Source organism: Periplaneta americana, chromosome 16 (assembly GCF_040183065.1).
Source record: "Periplaneta americana isolate PAMFEO1 chromosome 16, P.americana_PAMFEO1_priV1, whole genome shotgun sequence".
Taxonomy (NCBI): Eukaryota; Metazoa; Arthropoda; class Insecta; order Blattodea; family Blattidae; genus Periplaneta; species Periplaneta americana.
Genome location: NC_091132.1, coordinates 4,422,019 through 4,444,214, shown reverse-complemented (window position 1 = coordinate 4,444,214; position 22,196 = coordinate 4,422,019). Strand labels below are relative to the sequence as shown.

Here is a 22,196-nt window from a genome sequence, read left to right as displayed (position 1 = left end):
CCCTCGAAACTTATTGCCGAGCCACTAAGCAAACAATGCTGAATCTCTCTTAATAATGCAAGGTTTTTTCTCAATATTTTTTTACAAATTGGCAAAAAGCCTAAAAGTAAGTAAAATCAGATTATCTGTCTCTCTCTATACAATAAAAATAAGGATTACTTCTTATCATAACCTACCAAATGTCAGCTTCAAAATGAGCTCTCGTTCAGTGTTCTGCAGTAAATGGTTCCAGAGTTCTGAGCGCTGAAAGAGGCTTGTTTTTATAAAATACGCTAAATTTGTCGCTCAATAATACGAAAACCGTTTGACTTTCGATAGTATATTTTTTTTTAAAATGCGCTGTCCTCAGCACCTTGTATAAGTAGGGAAAAAATTAGAGTATAAAAAAATGCGAGGTTTTTTACTGATCGATTTCATATGGAATAGCCCGTATCGAAGGAGGAGAATATAGAGACGAAAGTAGAGGGAAAATAAAGGAGAAAATAGAATAGACAACTGAATTTCAGAACACACACACTATTTGACACCACACTATACAACACAAACGCACTCCCACCGGGGGGTGAAGACACCGGAAGATGCAGGAACCTCACTAGCTCTGAAGATGGCTCCCAAGCCGAAACTAGCCAACTAGGTTCAATATTTCCATATTAACACGTAAAAGTAATCACCATATATTGTATTCCTAAGTGATAGTGTTAAAAGTTGTGTAATCAAGATGTATAGAAACACATTATTTTGACGACGCTTATATCAAGCTGTGGGATTTTAAGAGCAGATTTTAACAGTTGGTTAATTAAATCATTAAAAATGAAAATATTGTACAAAATGTATCATTGCTAATTTTTTTACAATTCATAAGCTGCAGGTTGCATTCCATCTGTGGCCATTGTCACAGACTGATATACATGAAATCTTGTCCCCCTTGTTGGTTTTTAATGTATGGGCTCATCTTTCCCCTCATAGAACATGGGCCCCTTTGTGAGATCAATGGTGAAACAAGAAATGACAGAATTGTAAATGCTTGCTGTAACAAGACTATGAGCCACAGCTGAATGCTAATGTCACTACTAGTTAGGCCATGTGTGAATATGCCCAGTGACGCCATACTAAGAGCATGGTAATATCTTAGCGGTTACAAACCTGTGCTACCATTCGTTTGATTTATAATTGCAAGTTCTGCATTGTTAAATTGATAATAGACTTGTACAATACCCTGAATGAACTGTCATTTATACCTGAAATCTTGATTTGCATAATACACGTTACTGTTCGTTAACAGAAAACCACAATTTAAGTCACACGGAGTTAGTGTGCACTCGAAGTTGGTTGCTTGACGGTTGTCAGCCCACTTTGAGGTCTGTGGATATAGAGGGAAAAATTGGATCGGTGTCGGTTAGAGTTCCCGAGTAGCTCAGTGGTAGAGCGTTGGTACGTTAAACCAAAGGTCCCGGGTTCGATACCCGGCTCCGGAACAATTTTTCCCTCGAAATTATTCAAATCAACTTTACAGGGAGTTATACCTGAAATCTTGATTTGCATAATACACGTTACTGTTCGTTAACAGAAAACCACAATTTAAGTCACACGGAGTTAGTGTGCACTCGAAGTTGGTTGCTTGACGGTTGTCAGCCCACTTTGAGGTCTGTGGATATAGAAGGAAAAATTGGATCGGTGTCGGTTAGAGTTCCCGAGTAGCTCAGTGGTAGAGCGTTGGTACGTTAAACCAAAGGTCCCGGGTTCGATACCCGGCTCCGGAACAATTTTTCCCTCGAAATTATTCAAATCAACTTTACAGGGAGTTATACCTGAAATCTTGATTTGCATAATACACGTTACTGTTCGTTAACAGAAAACCATAATTTAAGTCACACGGAGTTAGTGTGCACTCGAAGTTGGTTGCTTGACGGTTGTCAGCCCACTTTGAGGTCTGTGGATATAGAGGGAAAAATTGGATCGGTGTCGGTTAGAGTTCCCGAGTAGCTCAGTGGTAGAGCGTTGGTACGTTAAACCAAAGGTCCCGGGTTCGATACCCGGCTCCGGAACAATTTTTCCCTCGAAATTATTCATGTCATTTATTCATTCATAGGTTTCTGCCAAGGGTAGGTTTTTCACTGCAAACCCAGCATTTTCTAATCTTCCCTCATTTCCAGCTTCCTCTTAATCCCTGCATATGATTCACATATCTTAATGTTGTTGTTGTTGTTGTTGTTTTCTAATGCCAGGCGTTTGATAATAAAGTCATTTGACCTCTTGCACTCCAATATTTTTCAAAGATATTATCATGATTAGCCACTGACGCGCAGATTTTGAGGTGTTCCGAATCCATTTCTTGGTTTGAGTTGCACAATGGGCAGTTAGGGGCCTGATATGTTTCAATTCTATGCAGGTGCTTGGCCAAACAATCATGGCCTGTTGCCAATCTAAATGCAGCTACAGACGATTTTCGTGGTAAATCGGGAATTAACTGTGGATTATGATGCAGAGAGTTCCATTTTTTCCCTTGAGATTGTGTTATCAAATTTTGTTTGTTGAAGTCTAAGTATGTAGATTTAATAAATCTCTTCACAGAGTAATACGTAGATTTAGTAACAGGTCTGTAAGTAGCAGTGCTGCCCTTCTTTGCTAAAGCATCCGCATTCTCGTTTCCCAGGATTCCACAATGGGATGGTATTCATTGGAATACAATTCTTTTATTGAGTGATATTAATTGAGAGAGTATTTTAGTTATTTCTGCTGTTTGAGATGAAGGTGTGTGTTTAGAGACTATTAATGGAATAGCTGCTTTGGAGTCTGACAATATAACTGCATTCTTAAATTTATTGATGTGGCATAGAAGATTCCTGAGACTTTCACTTATTGCAATGATTTCTCCATCAAAACTTGTTGTTCCATATCCAAGAGATCTATATGGAACAACAAGTTTTGATGGAGAAATCATATCTTAATGTTGTCTATCATCTGATATCTTCTTCTGTCCCGAAATTTCTCTTCCCGTTCACCATTCCTTCCAGTGTATCCTTCATTCGACAGTCTCTTCTTAGCCATGACCCACTGTGCTCTTTAAATGCCTAGCATAATAGATACTGTACTTTAAAAGTGATTTTTCTGAAATTGAATATGTTGCTTCTTTCTTTCGTCTCATTCTGTCATAAATTTGGACTCCCAACAACAATAATTAAGGAAATTTCTATGATAGCTTTGAAGGGTTCTCTGCAGATTTTACAACGACACTTTTATTTCAATTCAAATTGAATTTTCTCATTCTATTTTTTTATCTGTATTTTTTTATTTTACTGTAAATTTTCATTATCGTAAAATTTTATCTACTGTGAATTTTAGGTTATTGCAAACAAATTTCTTGTAAAACATTTTTAATGTCATCTTAAATGTTACTGTTTAACATTCTTTGTCTTTGGCAACCTTACCAAGTTGAGGAAGATTAAATATTAAATTAAATATTCAAAATCTAAAGACTTCTACAATTTTCAAGCTATCAAGCTGACGATTTTTCTGCATGCTTCATAAAGTATGGTTAAAAAATTAGAGTATTAGGTTTTTGATATGTTAATTACTTTTTAAATTAAAAAATAATTTGTCTATAGGTCCTCTAAATGAATATAACACGAAATCTGTTAAACAGTTAAGGATATTTTCAGCGTATAAGCAGAGTTGCCAGATTCTCTCATCAGGAATCCAGGCCAAGTGATGATACTGCTTATCTTAACATAACTACACACTTGAATTAATTCAATTTGCTGTATAACCGATTTTATTTGTTTTATGTATAGGGCCTCAACTTTTGAGTTTGTTACATTTTTCCTAGATTATGAAATTTCCTTTGAATTATTGATAAAGTCTGAAAAATAATGTCATATTATACACTTATCTATACAAAAAAAATGCATGATATTCATATTCTTTCTTTTCCTGAAGGTACAATAGTACAAGAAGCTTCGTCAGTATAATAATATATAATACAATGTGTATTAAAAACTAAAAAATAATAATCAATCTTCTTAATGTATCCAGCTGTTTGCCAACAACATAAAGTCCACTATAGTCCACTGTAGTATATTCAGTTGTTGTTTTTCACGAGAAATGAGGGGTATTTTGATCGGTGTTCATTATAGATGCCTGTTGCTAGTAGCCAGAGTTGGGGTGTAGTCAATATATACTGCAGAGTTGTGTCTTCTGCAACTGTACTGATGATTTTAATTTACTTCTCTTGTGGTTTAGGGATGGTCAGTATAGAAGAATGTGTTCCAGATCTTCATCATGATTATTACACCACAGACAAGTAGGATCGGTTTGGAAGTAAATCCCGAAAAGACAAAGTATATGATTATGTCTCGTGACCAGAATATTGTACGAAATATAAAAATTGGAGATTTATCCTTCGAAGAGGTGGAAAAATTCAAATATCTTGGAGCAACAGTAACAAATATAAATGACACTCGGGAGGAAATTAAACGCAGAATAAATATGGGAAATGCGTGTTACTATTCGGTTGAGAAGCTATTATCATCCTGTCTGCTGTCCAAACATCTGAAAGTTAGAATTTATAAAACAGTTATATTACCGGTTCTTCTGTATGGTTGTGAAACTTGGACTCTCACTCTGAGAGAGGAACATAGGTTAAGGGTGTTTGAGAATAAGGTGCTTAGGAAAATATTTGGGGCTAAGCGGGATGAAGTTACAGGGGAATGGAGAAAGTTACACAACACAGAACTGTACGCATTGTATTCTTCACCTGACATAATTAGGAACATTAAATCCAGACGTTTGAGATGGGCAGGGCATGTAGCACGTATGGGCGAATCCAGAAATGCATATAGAGTGTTAGTTGGGAGACCGGAGGGAAAAAGACCTTTAGGGAGGCCGAGACGTAGATGGGAGGATAATATTAAAATGGATTTGAGGGAGGTGGGGTATGATGATAGAGACTGGATTAATCTTGCACAGGATAGGGACCGCTGGTGGGCTTATGTGAGGGCGGCAATGAACCTTCGGGTTCCTTAAAAGCCATTTGTAAGTAAGTAAGTAAGACAAGTAGGATTATCAGAAATGTGAAATCGGTGTAGGTACAATTGAGTGACAATGTGACCTGTTCTGGCTCTTGTTAAAAATGTCTGAACATGTCTGGGCAAATTTTTATATATTTCCAGGTCATTTGGTTTCTTTTGTACAGATTGTAAAATTTTTCCCTCTCGTGGGTACTCACCTTGTCGTTGTGAGGGGCCTTAAACTTGTTGTTTAAGCTAACAAGTAACAAAGAGGTACCCACATAAGCTGCATTACCACCAACGCAGTCCCACTATATTTTTTTCACTGTTTATATTTCATGGAGTCCCTCAGTGTAAAATTCTCCAGAGGTAAAATAGTCCCTCAATTAGATCTCTGGGTAGGGACTGCACTGAGAGATGCCAAGAATCGTACTAAAAATAATAAAATTCAACTAAAATACATTATTTTCAAAAAATTAATTTATATTGTAAAAAGGGTTATTTTGTAGCCATCTCTTAGTCTGAAGTTTGAATTGTCTTTCATTTTGTGCCTTTATATTTGTAGGTATCTTATTACATACTTTTTATTGCCGTAATTACATAGCTAGATTGTGTTTTTTGCAACCTGACAAATGGTACGTTTAGTTGATCAGTATTTCTAGTTTCATAGTGATACAGTATTTAAATCCTATTAATAATAAATCAACTTTAAAAGAGAGTAAAAAATAAAGATACTGTATAATACATAAACATACTATAGAATTATCATTTTCATTCCAATACAACCCGATAGGCGGCACCGTTGACGACGATGTTGAACATGGGGTGGTCAGGGTCTTGAAAAAATAAATAAGAAATTTTAAATATAACTTTATGTAAATGAGAGTACATATCATCATTGTTTAAATCTCCTTTTTATGGTCAAAGTTACTCCAGTTTACGGTATGGAAAAAGCTTCATTTGAGAGAGATGGAGTACACTACGCGATATACCCTGTAAGGTTTTCTCTAAAAAAATCTTACCTCCCCCCCCCCCCCGAAGCAAAACTGAAATGACGCCTCTGATTTCGAGTCAAAGCCACGCGCACCCCTTCGATGTTTTTAGGCGTGTGAACACTTGCAGCGCGAGGTCGAGTTTACTCCAACACAGAAACATAGCAGGGACCCCACCAGCTACAAAAGTAAGCACGAAAACGTGCCCGAGTTTTTTGCACATTCTGCGCGCAAGAACAACATACTTTCATCTTCTGCTTGATAGTCTTTCATTCTCCGCTATTTTACACAACAATGTGTATGCCGTCATTTCCGAGTCTTGCCTGCTAGCGTAATTTCAGTGAAGTACTGCTACAGATCATTTCAAACGCCGATAATAATAAAATTCTAACCTATTATTCAATCCAGGATGTGTACAGAGTAGAAGTAAACAGATGACTGTAACCAAACAAGACTGTCTCCTTAGCAACCAGCTGGTGCGATAAACCAGTGAAAAGACAGGTTACAGTGCGTACGCTACGACAATGCATACACTATTTATTTCTGCTCCGTTCACTTCCTGTTTTGAGTATAGTCGCAAAAAGATCCTTAAATTATATGACACTTCTTGCGTCACTCTGTATATACAGTATGTAGGTACGGTGTAAAACTTTTTCGAAACGTAGTCTATAATGCAATTTTAACGTTGTGGTGCACATCAGTATGTAAGGACTCAACTACATTAGTCAAAGTGACATGTGCAGTATACATTTGAAAAGGAACGAACTAGACAAATTGGCCAGTAAAAGCAAAAAGGATCATCATATTAATTTTTTAACCGATCACGAAAAGAAAGCAATGACATAATTTATTGATAGGGTTAAGTGATGCACGTCATTAGATAGTAATATGAATCAAATGGTAATAATAACGTAATTATGCGCATGCGTGTTTAGGAAGGAAAAATCACGTGACAAACTGGGCCTATCAGCGTTAGTCCATGTGAATCGTTTTGATAACGCAGCATATTCGTGTTGGTTAATATCTAAAAGATCTTTTAGCTCAAGAAAATGAAAGATTTATAAAAATAAACAAACAAAATCAATAGAAGAATTTCAGATAGTCTGTATGTAACGTTTCCAAGTCAGGAAATCAGTGTGTAGGCGTACATTAGAGAGCAAGTTCGTAGCGCATACTATGTGCCAGCAGCAACCAAAAAGCCTTTATATTTTTTTCTTAAATTCGTTCGAAAGTCACGTCATTACTTCAAACAGTCAAAGAAAGCAGAACTTCTTGGTGATGGGAAAATGGAGTCAAGAAGCGATACCGCTACAGCAGTGGATCATAAGGTAATATTACTGCATAATATTTGTTACAAATTTAGAATTCTTAGAACTAGTACCATATTTCTTATTAGCTAGTCTATGATGTATAATTTTTCTTAATATAGAAATTAAGTACTTTTTGCTTGAGGTGAGGAATACAACTGGAGATAAAAGAATAAAAGTTCCTAAAGTAAATCCTATTCCAGCTATAGTGGCTGAAACATAACCGATATCAGAATTTAACATGTAGTGGTAAGCAATATTATTCCAAATTTGTAATAGCTTTAATGGCGGCACCACAATTTTTTTTTAATGTTGGAGTATTCGGTGGGTAGAACTTGAGGTGGACAACCATTCTTTCTTGTGCTCCATAGCTCCCACTTCATTAAAATGTATATTCTTAAAAAAACATTTACGGTATTAAATTTAATATCAGTGCCTTTTGGCATAGATGCGTACGATTCGTTTTCCATTTGAGGCACAAAAAGAAAATGCACAACATGAAGGTAGAATAAATCAAAATATAAATATTGCTGATCTGTGCAGTAATAAGAGATATTACGAAGTAATTGCTAAGAAACTAGGGTTAAGTGCAGAATCCGAGATGATACATATATACTATTTTTGCTTTAAAGTAGACCTAATTATGAGAATAAGATATGAAAATAAAAAGATCAGCGAATAAAGACGAGTATTTTTCCTGGAAGAGAAAGTTGTACTTCCGCTTGCACTAAAAAAATGAATCAGCGAATAAAAGGCGAGTACGTGTTTTCCCAGGGCCAAAGAAATTAAGACGAGTATTTTCCTTGGACCAAAGAATTGTGCATCTATTATCTATCCAAGCCAAGAACCATACTAATGTATCACTACGCATGTGGTAAACAGAAAAAATCAAGTACCGTACACATTAATGTAAGAAAAAGACGGAAATTCTCAGCCAGTTGACATCATTGCCGTCCACATCTGTGGAGTAACGGTCAGTACGTCTGGCTGCGAAACCAGGTGGCCCGGGTTCGAATCCCGGTCGGGGCAAGTTACCTGGTTGAGGTTTTTCCGGGGTTTTCCCTCAACCCAATACGAGCAAATGCTGGGTAACTTTCGGTGTTGGACCCCGGACTCATTTCACTGGCATTGTCACCTTCATATCATTCAGACGCTAAATAACCTCAGATATTGATACAGCGTCGTAAAATAACCCAATTAAAAAAAAAAGACATCATTGCCGTAGATAGAGGAAATGACACAGCAATTGTCATCGATTCCGCCGTGCGCTTTGAAACTGCATTTGAACAACCCATAGCAGTACATGAAGAAAAGAAGACCATCTATGACCCTACAATTGAATACTTTAGGGATTATTATTATATACAAGGACAGATTGAAGTATTTGGATTATTGTTCGGAGCAAGGGGAACAATTCCAGAATTCTCAGTTGAATGTTTTAAGTCTTTTGGAATTCCTTTAAACATTTTGAAAATTATTGCTGTAGACGTAATGAAATATTCTGTTCAGATTTTACGTAATCACCTGTACACCTAAATTTCTTTATATTCTATCTCAGCAGTCGTCAGCACAGTGCACCCTCGGGCTAGCGTCTCTAACTCGCAGGTCTCTTACAGCACCAGCGAGCACCTAAGCCAGCTGGCGGGTATGCTTTCTACCTATCCCTTCTGCACGTCGGAGCATATTTCGTTGCACCGCTTACCCTCTACCCATTTGAGTGAGCGCTGACGACCACTGTTCTATCTGATTACTAATAATTATTGAATAAACGTACTTTCCCAAGGGTAGCTTCCATTTGAAAGTAACAATCATTACACAAATGTTTATTTTATTTTTATTTGTCTTTTGTCTGTGTCTTTTGGCAACCCTTACTGAAGGGCAGCTACCCTTGTGGGATTTATATATATATATATATAGGTACATTAGGTTTCTTTTAAGGGTAATCTACCCATGAGAGAAATTACGAAATTCTAATTATAAAAGCTAGAATCAGACTCAGTCCCGTGTATGGTGTGTAGCGTGTTCGAAGATTCGATATATTTTTTTCTACTAAAAATGAATGATCTGCATATTAGAAATAGGCGATTGCAATTAGCTGTAGCCATTCTTTCGTATATTATACATATTATAATAAAGTAAATAAATGACGTTGTATAGGCTGTGACTCCAAACTAATAGTGTAGGTCGATGATGATGATGATAATAATAATAATATTATTATTATTATTATATAAATATTATATAAAAACTATAAAGTGTAATTTTAAAATTGTCTCGATGACGTCATAACTTGCACAATAATAGTAGCAAAAATATTTTGTTTCCAAAAAATATTCTTTTCTAAATGCAAAGTTCGACTTGTGTGAACGTTTTTCCAAAATTCCTTCATTCAATTTTAATTGCAATTATGCATTACTTTTGAAAAAAAAAACTGTAGGCCTACATTGCTCTTAATCTCGTATTAATTAGTTATTGAGTTTTAAACATTATGATACCCTATAATTATCTACAAATACACTATACACATCCGTATTTCGTTTCTTTTTCTGCATTGTTTAAAGAGTGTTGAAACTTTTTCACTTATAAAAATAAGAAATACTGGTCGTTCACGATGTTCTTAAATAGCAGATATTGGGCGCCCCGGTCTTGAATACGGGACTTTCCGTAAAATACAGGGCATCTAGCAACCTGCATGCAGTTCGTTCTGAAAGTTGCCATGAGATGGAAGACTCTGCCTCCACCTGGGCTTGAATCAGGATCCTTACAGCAACTGGTTTGGCATCACCTGCTGCTACAGCCTGATCGGTTGATAATGTCTGTCGAGAAGCGGTGGAGGCAGGTTCACCTTCGTCCGCAGTCCATATGCACTTTACACGATTTCGCAAGCTTAGAATCAGACGTCACAATCGCACGTCCCATTAATCCAAGAACAATTAAAAGACAGTGGATCATTAACGGTGCTGAGTATGCAAATGGTGTTGCCGAGTGAAGGACTATAGTTAAAAAGCTCTAACGATGGAGATGGGTCGCTGTCGGCAGCGGATGTGAGGCTAGTGCAGAACCAGCAGGGCTGACATGGAGTCCGCACAACCCCAGGGACTCAGGGAGCGGGTGAGTCCAGTGTTTGCGAAATGTGCAGCATTTAGATAACTAGGATCCCGATTTTTAGATTTTGTAGTGTTGGCATTGAAGTAGCTAGAAATTTAAGTGAACACTATGCAATGGAGGGGGAAAGGAACTGGCCACCCTACCCCATTATCTCCTGGCCTAGTTGCCTCATGAGTGAAGCCTTATTGGTGTCACTTGTGGGGTCCAGATCTGTCTTCGTACAGTTGACTAAACAACTATGCTGAAATAATGTTGAAAAATTAAGAAAATCCACTCTTTTCTTTTGTTTCTATGATCGTAATTATATTAGAGATTGTTTTAAATGATCTAGCCATATAATCAAATTTGACTAAACATACGGTGCGTGAGTGAGTGGAGAGAATTTTTTATGCTGTTCTTTCGACTTTAATATTTTAAGCAGTTTATTGAATAGCAAAAGCTCCTTGCACAACAGTTATTGTCAGATTGGTCTGAAACTTCTCACAGAGCTAAATTAAATGTTGATAAATTAAATTTAATTAGCATTTGTCTGAAATATTCATATTAAGTTCCTTCGGGGATATTCATATTGCGATTAGATTAAAATATGCTGTAATGGTAAATTCACGAAATTAAAAAAAAAAAATGTGACTCTCTATTTAGACTGAGCTCAAAAAGATGATTAATTTTTATTCCGATGACTATTTTCAAGCTTTTGAGCAAATATGAACTAAACATTTTGAGAACTTTGGGGTTTTGAAAGGCACAAGGAGTGTTTTTAGTGACATCAATATAATAATTATATATTTTAAAAATATAATTTGAAAACTAGCCCTAATAACACCAAATTTTGTACAGATGATAATATTGCAGGCTTGTTCATGTAGTATAAATTTCACAAATTTTGAAAAAAAAAAAAAAATTGTGAAAGTTTTAAAAATCATATAAATGTCCCCTTAAGACGGGACGGAGGCAAGTTTTGGGAACATCACTTTGAAAATTTGACCATAACTTACATGCAACATATTTAAAAGACAATAATAATAATAATTATTGTTAAAACTATGAAGTTTAAAATCAATTTAGACTCCCCAAAACTTGTCATAAAGGGAAATCCATTCTCGTCGTTGCAGAGTGAACGAACAGACGCCGATTCTAAATACATTTCTAGTGTTGAGAATGGTAGCTTCATAACCTCTTTGAAAAAGCAGCGGTCAAATTAAAACAACTTGCAGGCAAAAATTTAAAGGATTTTTTTATTCTATATATTGGTAATTGTCGATAGAAAAATTAAACATTTTTCTTTCCGTGTAGAACAGTTCTCAACGCCAATGGTGGATACTTTCTTCATGCTTTTTAATCTAATATAATTTTAAAATATTTCTTACAAATGGGTGGGGTACTTCTGTTTCATGAGCGCCTCTGCCTACGCCACTGAGTGTTAACGCCTCTGATATTAAAAAAAAATAGTTCTGGACTTGCCGTCCGTCTGTTTACAGCGATTTATTCGAAACGATTGTGTTTTGTTTATTTTCAGTGTCTACAAGTCAATTTATCCTTCAACGATAAAGGATAGATGACAAGTAATGCAACGTTCTTTCGTAATAAGTGTCCGGAAATGCTTCCGTATCGAGATATAACGATATTAAAGAAATGAAGATTTCAAAGAATCTCAACATGCAAAGTAACTGGCCACTATCTCGAAAATGTTGACTGACGGGGAATATGACGCTGTGAATGTTACTTTTCATAAATTCGTGGTGCCATAAGCAAGTCTGCTAATTCAACATTCGTAACCTATGCATTTTTAAATGTACAACATGCTGGGCAGAGAGAATGAGCTATTCCATTCTCTGGCGGGGAAAAAAATCACACTTCATTCATACTGAGATTGACGCTGTTTTTGTGCATTTATCATTTAATAATTAATTAGTTTGATATTTAGCGAGTCGAGCTTCCAGTAGCGTGTACAGTAGCTACTGTGGGATGACATCATTTGACTCAACTAATTTTCCGCAGTCATTCGCAGCATATACAGTAGATGCCTTGGGAAGCGAAAGTCGGTGTTTGTAACTTTTCTTATTCATATTTTACGATTCTGTGCGACAGCAATAAACCTATTTAAGCACCAGTTGCACCGTCATAATAATATTCTCAGTCTTACGGACAGAATCTACGAAATATTTAATAAAATGTGTTTTTACAGGTTGAAACGATGCACATAAAATATAGTAAGATCCAGTCGAGAAAAGAAAACAATTTAATGAAGTTTCGTTCAATTGTATTGCATTTGCCAGTTTACCGAAAATATATTTTTATAGTCATGTTCTGGTACTAGAAATAATAATGTTTTAATTTTCATAAATTTTAAGGATAAAATTTAGAAATTTGTTTAATATTCATGTCTATTTTTTCTTTTCCTTATTATGGATATATTTATTCTTTCAGACTTTTATTCTGTCCTTGATTTTATTCTCTGATTTTTATCTTAGTAATTCCTGTTCTGTAATTTCTTCATGTTTTGCGTAATTATTATGGTAATAAAGTCCGCTAATTTTTAAACATGGCCCGCTGATTAAATTATATCTTCTTGTTTTTCACGTAATGTTTTCACATGGCAATATTAAATCCCTCTGTCCTATAGCCTATCCTGAAAATAGAGTGAACCATAAATAATGTCTTTAATTCCAGGGGATTATTCTTTGAGTTATTTCAAAACAAAAAGTTCCATACAATTTTGTTCGTTTCTGCTTCGTTTTCGAGATAAAAATAGTTTCATATGAAATATTTGATAGCGCGTTTTGGGAAAACCACTGATTGAATTCCCAATATGTACAGTCAGTTTAAGAGAGCAGTACCTATATTATGATAATAAATTATTGAAATAATTTTAGTTTTGTCTTTTAAATGTGCAGAGATTTGATCCGAACAAATGTAACTTTTCATTCTGAAATGGAATTTTAAAATGTTATATCGTATCTATATATGTATATGTATATAATTTGAATTGGTAATGGAAATTACGGGAAAACGGCTGAACGGATTTTAATAAATGACCCCTCATTTTGAAGCTTAGAACCCGAAGTTTTTCAGAAAAATAGTAACTTTCAGTGAAGCGTTAGTTTTCCTACGTAATTTTCCTATTTTCCAAAATCCATCTTTCGTCAGTTTTGATAACTAATTGAATTTCAGTACAAAACAAAACACACACTACAATAAACAATAATATATTACACGAAGGCCATGACCTACAGGATTGCTGACATATTTAGAGCTCAAATTCAGTTGGTTATTAAAAACTTCAAGACTTACTAAAATTAATTTACCGGTCTGATTCTGTGGTGTGTAATTTTCTGAGTGCAGCTGTGTATTGGATATTAAAATCTACAAAACTTGAGGTGGTTTGATGACATTATTACCATTAGAAATGAAATATTATTTAGTTAATACCATGATGAGACTATTTTTCATTTCATATTAATGCTATATTGATGATATGAAAGTGAAACGTTTTGGGGTTATATAAGTAGATGTAGAGAATATCTTAAATTAAATCTTCATTTCTATAATTTACTGAGTGGCGGTTATATAGTATATAAAACTACAAAACTTACGTAAGATAATAATATTATTAAAAATCAAATATTTTTATATATTGTTATTAAAAGCAAATGTTTTTATATATTGTTATTAAAAATCAAATATTTGTATAGTTATTAATCAAGTGGGGTTGGGTCTTTTTCATATACTTAATGGCGGTGTGGTGTAGATATTTATATTCGTCATTCTCTTCAGTATTGGCTCTAGAGAGCGCAAAAATTACAGTTCCTACGGAAAGACCAAAATATATTACTTACTCGTTGAAATTCAAAAACTGAAGGTGGATAGGTTGAAGAAAAGGTATTTGGCATAAAAACCATTCAGAGGGAGTATGTTTCATTATTACGGAAGCAAATAACTTTCAGAATGTCTGGTATTCTTCATTGAAAATAAATCTGAAAAATGTTTATTTGAACGTCTAATGAACTTAGTTTGCAGCATTCGCTGCACAAGCCACTAGTAGATTATATTTATATTAGTTTAGTACAAATGCACTAAAATATAGTAATACTGTGACCGTCTGTATAGCTGTATGGAGATCTGTCTTAATTCCATAAGTTGACCCTAGCCTAAATAGTGTACGTAGGCTACGTTAAGTACACATAACTCTCCGGCGGTACTGTATTTGTGTTGCCGCCGAGTTGTTTTGCAATCCTCATTCTTATTCCGATCAGCTGTGCAGTCGCAGCTTTCTATGGGTTGTTCCACATACAGAATTGTCCATTCATTCCGCTAGCATCTCCGCACAATAAAAATATATAAGGGGAATAGATACGAAGCGCACGACCTGAATGAACGCAAAGCATGCCTCGATGTCACTGCTCCTACGAGTTGTGTCCATGATGATCTGAAGAGAGGTGTCCTCGAAGTCAATTTCTTTGCCAGGAAAACTTAATACCCGTTTCGTACCGATGAGGAGTGTAATAATAATAATAATAATAATAATAATAATAATAATAATAATAATAATACATTCATAGTTTTCTGCCCAAGAGCAGTCCTTCACTCCAAACCCAGCATTCTCCAATCTTCCGTCTTCCCCGCCTTCCTCTTCGTTTCCGCATACGATCCATATATCTTTATGTTGTCTGTCATCTGATATTATATTTTTCTGCCCCGAACTCTTCTCCCGTTCACCACTACTTCCAATGTGTCAATCAGTGGGCAGTTTCTTTTTAACTAGTGATGCAACAGTTTTTTTTCCTCTCTGGTCAGTTTCATCATTTTTCTTTCTTTACACATTCTTCCTAGCACAATTTTATTTCTTATCCTGTCTGTCCATTTCACACGTTCCATTCTTCTCCATATCCACATTTAAAATGCTTTGGGTCGTTGTTCTTCACATTATCGTAATGTCCATGTTCCACACAATGCCACACTCCACACAAAGCACTTCACTAGTTTGTTTCTTACAAGGAGAGGACACGATCTGTATGTCACCGAATGAAATAAGATTGTGTGAGATGAAAGTATAAGAAGTACTGTTTCCTCCCCCCCCCCCAATGCCACCAGGTTGTCTTTTCGACATTTCTGGTCTTCTCTCCTGGCCGTGGCTTAGTTGTAACCCACTTCTGAGGTTGGGGCGCCTGGAAGGCGGAGTTACATTACCCCGATGATGCGATAGGATGATTATGATAATGTGGGGCCAGGAGAAGTCTTAAATCTAAACTTAACCTAAATTCCAGACCATGGACGAACACAGGAATAATCCCCACAAGAAGTACTGTTTAAAGTCATACCTGATATGGGTGCTCAATGACCCCTCGTTTTGGAAATATTGGCTATTGTTTGTGACATACTTCCGTTAGGTGCCTAATAGGGAAACATTGGACTGTGTAAAAGCGTAGCTCATATGGTTGGGTCCTGAGTTGTTATTCAGGGAACCTGAGTTCGAATCTTAACTGGTCCCATATTTTTTTCTTTCAATAAGGATTAATAGTGTGATCACAGTACTCTATTTACATTTATCATATTTCTCAATGTATTGAACGCTTCATCATGTTTTAAACAAATCACTAATTAACTAACATTGTATTGTAAAGGATAAACAAGGAAATATTGCTCACGTAGGCAGGTCACTGGTGTCTGTTCCGTTTCTATTCCACTTCATTTTGTACACGTTTCATTACGATAAATATAAAAACACACAAAACATACAAATTTCCTGCACCATGCACAGCAAATGAAAGAAGGTTGTCCACAGTCACACACATTTTTCCGCACTTCTGCTGCGAAACAGACATCTTTCACATTCACAAACACTTCTCGTTCGTTTATCAATTTTGATGCATACCACGCATATTTCAACATGGCTTTGAATATAGGAGCTGACAGCTGAAAGTGAATTAAGGAGTGAATTTTGAGGGCATCCTCCCTTGAAACAATTTGTCGTCCAGTTTGTAGAAGGAAAGAGCTATTTTCCAAATATTTGATAAAAATCTTCACCTGTCTAAAAAGATAAACATCACAGGACTGGCATAATCCAGTACATTTGGGTGAAATCTCTTTAAGGTTGCACGTTACTTCATTTTCTTCATTTGTAAATATTTCATCATACAAAGAAGGATTTATCTGCCCTTCCCATGAGTCCAGAGTTAGAATAAATGGCTGCTCTTTCACATATGTCTTTATTACTTTCTCCAGGACTTGCTTATGGAGTTGAGATGTCAGCTTTCCTGATGAAGAACGTGTTACACATATATTTCCGAATTTAGAAGTGAGTTCATCTACTTGACGTTGCACTCTTGGGCCAAATTGTCCTTTTGGTTATAATAATAATAATAATAATAATAATAATAATAATAATAATAATAATAATAATAATAATAATAATATCAAGTTTTAAAAAATGAGAAGGCATTAGGATTCGAACTTAGGTTGCCTGGATGACAACTCAGCATCCAACCATATGAGCTACGCTGTTACATAGTATAATGCTTCCCTATCAGGCACGTAACGGAAGTATGTCACATACAATAGCCAATATTTCCAAAACGAGGGGTCATTGGCCACCCATACCAGGTATGACTTTAAACAGTACTTCTTGTACTTTCATCTCACACAATCTTATTTAATTCGGTGATATATAGAGTGTGTCCTCTCCTTGTTAGTTCTTTTTTCACAGAAGATACTTCTTTCTCTATTCCTTTGCCATTGCTATCCTCCTTTTGACATCTGGACAGCAGCTCATGTTACTGCTTACAGTACTCTGAAGCTGTCCACCTATTCTACTGCCTCATTTCTATTTCGCACATTTACTTTCTTTATTTTTCTTCCGATAACCATAATCTTGGTTTTGTTCGCATTTATCTTCATGCGATACTGTTCACAGCTGTCATATAGCTATAGTATCGTATCCTCTTCTGCTAAAAAAACTCTGTATCATCAGTACATCTCATGCATGTTATTCGTCTTCCTCATACTATCACTCCTCCTATTTCCTGAATTAACAGTTCTTTATTAAATCTTCCAAGTAGATGTTGAACAACAGGATAGGCAACAAAGACATAGCCACCGGCGTGGCTCAGTCGATTAAGGCGCTTGCCTGCCGGTCTGAAGTTGCGCTCGGGCGCGGGTTCGATCCCCGCTTGGGCTGATTACCTGGTTGGGTTTTTTGCGAGGTTTTCCCCAATCGTAATGTAAATGCAAGGTAATCTATGGCGAATCCTCGGCCTCATCTCCCCAAATATCTCGCTATCACCAATCTCATCGACGCTAAATAACCTAGTAGTTAATACAGCGTCGTTAAATAACCAACTAAAATAAATAAAAACAAAGGCATAATAATGATAATAATAATAATAATAATAATAATAATAATAATAATAATAATAATAATTTCACACCAGGTGACAAATGAACAAAGCAAGCAAGTTTAGATTTAAAATGCTATCCATGGCAAACACGTCCATGATCTAACACAACCTCACGCCGATCAAAGTAATGAAACAAGCTGTAGAATATCTATTGCATGTGTACTATTCAAGACCAGTTCTGTTGATAGCTTACATAGCTATTTGAGTCCTGCACAACCGGTTGGGAGAAATGAAGTGATACATTGTTACTGAACGCCTGGCGCTGTAGGCTGTACGCAAAGCTCTTCCATCTTGCAGACTGCCTCTGTGTTCGGTTTAAGGAATGTTCGATTTGTTTCGTGCCTTTTTGTGGGTGAAAGGCAGATCACATTGAGTCATCCAGGTATTACAGTTGGGTATCGTAAAAACAACAACATGCTGCGAGCAACTACAATCATTAGGAGGACGAAGGTACTTTTTTGTTAAAAATAACATTCGTCGTTAAAAATAACATAAATTTATAAGTTGTACTAACAACGCCAGTGCACTTGAAGCATTACTGCCATACAAAAAAAAAAAATCCTTCTCACAATATGACATTGCTTAATAAGGCACGAAAGCTGTCCACAACAATTTAACGAATTTATAAGTTCTTCCAACAAATTCCAATGGGCTTCTGATATTAATGCCAGCACATAAAAACATGAACTCCTTCTGAAAGAAGGAAAAATGTTCCTATCCAGAATATTCGCTTCAGGGAACCACTTTAAGAACCACTGTACTAAAGTGTCCAATCGACTGTAGGCCTAATTCAAGCATACACATTTTTTTATTAGACAAAGTAAATTTCCTCCAAACGTTCTTACTGTATACTCAGAAAATGTCGGTGTTCGTATATGATGAAGTGCGCCTGATGTCAGTCTAGCCTGCAAAACATTAGGAGTAACCGCTTGAAGTTTGAACATTCTGTTGCAGGCTAGACCTTGATGTTCTCTGACCGGCCCTAAGCCCTATTTTGCAGCTCTCTAACATGGAGAGGACACGCTCTGTATATCACCGAATTAAATCAGATTTTGTGACATGAAAGTACAAGAAGTACTGTTTAAAGTCGTAAGTTACCTGGTATGAGTGGCCAATGAACCCTCGTTTTGAAAATATTGGCTATTGTTTGTGACATACTTTCGTTAGGTGCCTAATAGGGAAGCATTAGACTGTGTAACGGCGTAGCTCATGTGGTTGGGTGCTGAGTTGTTATCCAGGCAACCTGAGTTCGAATCCTAATGCCTTCTCATTTTTTAAAGCTTGATATTATTGTTATTATTATTATTATTATTATTATTATTATCATTATTATTATTATTATTATTATTATTATTATTTTAATTCGCTTTCAGTTGCCAGTTCCTATATTCAAAGCCATGTTGAAATATGCGTGGTATGCATCAAAATTAATAAACGGATGAGAAGTGTTTGTGAATGTGAAGGAGATCGGTTTCGCAGCAGAAGTGCGGAAAAATGTGTATGACTGTGGACAACCTTCTTTTATTTGCTGTGCATGTATGTATGTTTTGTGTGTTTTTATGACATAATGAATCGGGTACAAAATGAAATGGAATAGCTGCTACAGAAATAGAACAGATGCCAGTGACACATCTTACCTGCCTACGTGAGCAGCATTTCAGTGTTTATCCTTTACAATACAATGTTAGTTAATTAGTAATTTGTTTAAAACATGATGAAGCGTTCAATACATTGAGAAATATGATATAGGTATGTAAATAGATAACTGTGATCACAATATTAATCATTATTAAAAGAAAAAAAAATGTAGAACCAGTTAAGATTCGAACTCAGGTTGCCTGGATAACAACTCAGCATCCAACCATATGGGCTACGCCGGTACGCAGGCTAATGGTTCCCTATTGAGCACCTAACGGAAGTATGTCACGAACAATAGCCAATATTTCCAAAACGAGGGGTCATTGGCCACCCATACCAGGTATGAGTTGAAACAGTACTTCTTGTACTTTCATCTCACACAATCTTATTTAATTCGGTGATATACAGAGCGTGTCCTCTCCTTGTAAGAGCTATTGAATCAGTATCATGAGATCAGTGGGCAAGTTTAACTGGGATCTAATTAATTATCGTTCTACTCATAAGGTTAACTTTGGCAGCTCTTTATACTAAAGCTACAGTACGTTCACACATCGCAGAATGTATTCGCTATATTAATTCTTGGGCGAATATACGTGCCTACACATCGCGATAACACCCCTCTCAGCGTGCTTGCTGTTGTTGGTATAATATTTTAGCACCAGTAGGCCTATTTGCAGAAGAGCGATGAAAAACATTTGCAATCGCCAATAAAATTAAACATATATTTTGTTAAAAGCTAAATGATGGGTGATTATTATAGTATTTTTCATGCTGATTTCCAATATGTTTTCAAAATTTTTCTATCACCCAGGGTTTTTGAATAATTATATTAAATACAGTTCAAACTTTTCTAGTATTGATACCTTGTAACATTTTACCTAAAATCATATTTCCTTACCTAAAATGTGTCTGAAATAGATTTTAGGCTATACTTGGCTTGAGAAACATTTCTTTTGAGTGTCCAGCAGTAGTCTGCCAGAATATTTGGTCTCCATTTTTTCTGGTATCGCTTTTCCATTTCAGAAAAATTCTGATGAAAACGCTTCCCATGTTCGTCGTTCATTACCCGAAGTTTTTTAGGAAAGAAAAATTAGATGAGAATCCAAGAAGTTATTTTGAGAGACATATGACACCCCATCACGTTATAGTTCTGAATCAGCTCGCTGACAAGTTCTCTGTAATCTCCTGATCTGTGGTTCCTAGAAAGTAACAGTCTGTTGAATGATCCTTAGGTTCCCGGCATATCATTGGAACTGGAAAAGAAGTATGACGGGATCCTCCTTTTAGCCAACCAGTTAATAGAATGACATGGAGCACAACAGATTTCAGGGGCCCAGTTCCTGTCCTCATCTATTTTGCAATCAAAATAACACTCGTAAATTCTTGTAACTAGTGTAGTAAAAATTCACCTGTGTGCTTTCAAATTAACCACAAACGTAACAAAAATTGTTTATGTGATTTACACAGTATTTCGAGGTATATTTCACTTTATAAGATTCTTTTACCACACTTAAAATTAGGACAAAGAAAACACAGGTTATGAAACTTGTTTCATGATTGTAAGTCCAAACTTAACTCAGAATTAATACTAACTCTCATAGCCTTATTGTAAAAAAAGTCGCGACGCTCTTATTCCAGGCGTGACTCCTCCTTTAACTTTGCTTACGTCTTAGGAAGTGAAGGCTCTATAAAGTATAAGTAGGTAGTATCGTTCGCCATTTTTGTTCTTTCGTTGCCGAGCTACCATACGAGGAATCTATTTGCCGCACCGTTAAACATTATCATGTCGTAGCTCCTATGATAATAAATCAAACGCAATGTAATTCAGCAAATAATTGAGCGGCAAATAACGTCTTCGTGTGCTTTCTGCGAACGCCAACGAAAGCGCCAAAATGGCGGGAGATTATATTAAGTATTTATCGAGCCTTAAGACATGAATGACGTTTTCTTCAGCGAATCACAAGACCCACACGTTTAAATGTAGCCGACCTGCAACGCGATTGGCTGCCGGAAATTAGAGCGACGGGACTATAGATTTAAAATTTATTTTTATGAATTCCGACTTCACAGGCAACAATGATCTGAAGTTATAGGTACATTTTTAAAGCAATAAAGTGGAATATTTGAAATATTTTCTTTCCAATAGCATGTTGTATACAGCAATAAAAATAAATCCGTTTTTTTTTAATTACAAAATATGGCGGATGGTAGAAAAATTCTGACTTAATTTTTAGAATCAGCAGATGAAATTACATAAGACACAGGAGAAATTTTACATTTAACGAAATCACTGTTGACCAGTGTAATCATCGGAACACACAAATAACACTGTGACAAAATCGCTGTTATCTGTCACAGAAATTTTTCGGAGCTGTGACGGCAAAACTCTGTCACGGTCCACCACTAATTTGCAGTAGGATAAAGTTGCCTAATTCCGTGATACTCTTAATCCCGTGATACTTTTCTTAAATAGAATGTTAATCAAAGCTTTGCCGTTCGACCATAGCGCCAGACATCTTTCTCGAAATAGTACATCTTTCGCCTATTTTTGAGGCACCGGTGAACTTCCTAGCAAGATACCCAATCCCATGACATTCAGTGGAAAAAACCTATCACGCAAATAGGGGTATCACGGAATTAGGCAACTTTACCCTACTTCGAAGTGAGATAAATGATCTACAGTCTTGGAGCTCACATGTATGTTCAATCAGTCCCATGACCCGTTCCAAAGACAAAAGAATAGTTCGCGGT

At 35.9% G+C, this 22,196-nt stretch overlaps 1 protein-coding gene across 4 annotated transcripts in view; it reads left to right on the top strand.

Moving 5' to 3' along the window:
* The first annotated feature begins 6,978 nt into the window (after window positions 1-6,978).
* Window positions 6,979-22,196, top strand: part of CngB (Cyclic nucleotide-gated ion channel subunit B) — a 65,900-nt gene continuing 50,682 nt past the window's right edge. For 2 of the 4 annotated variants that reach the window (XM_069812936.1, XM_069812934.1), the window contains exon 1: window positions 6,980-7,326. In XM_069812936.1, the coding sequence (XP_069669037.1) occupies window positions 7,285-7,326 (42 nt within the window). In that variant the 5' untranslated portion in view covers window positions 6,980-7,284. Of the gene's footprint in view, window positions 7,327-10,131; window positions 10,417-22,196 lie in introns of those variants that run through there. The other 2 variants (XR_011329758.1, XM_069812935.1) reach the window with 2 other exon arrangements.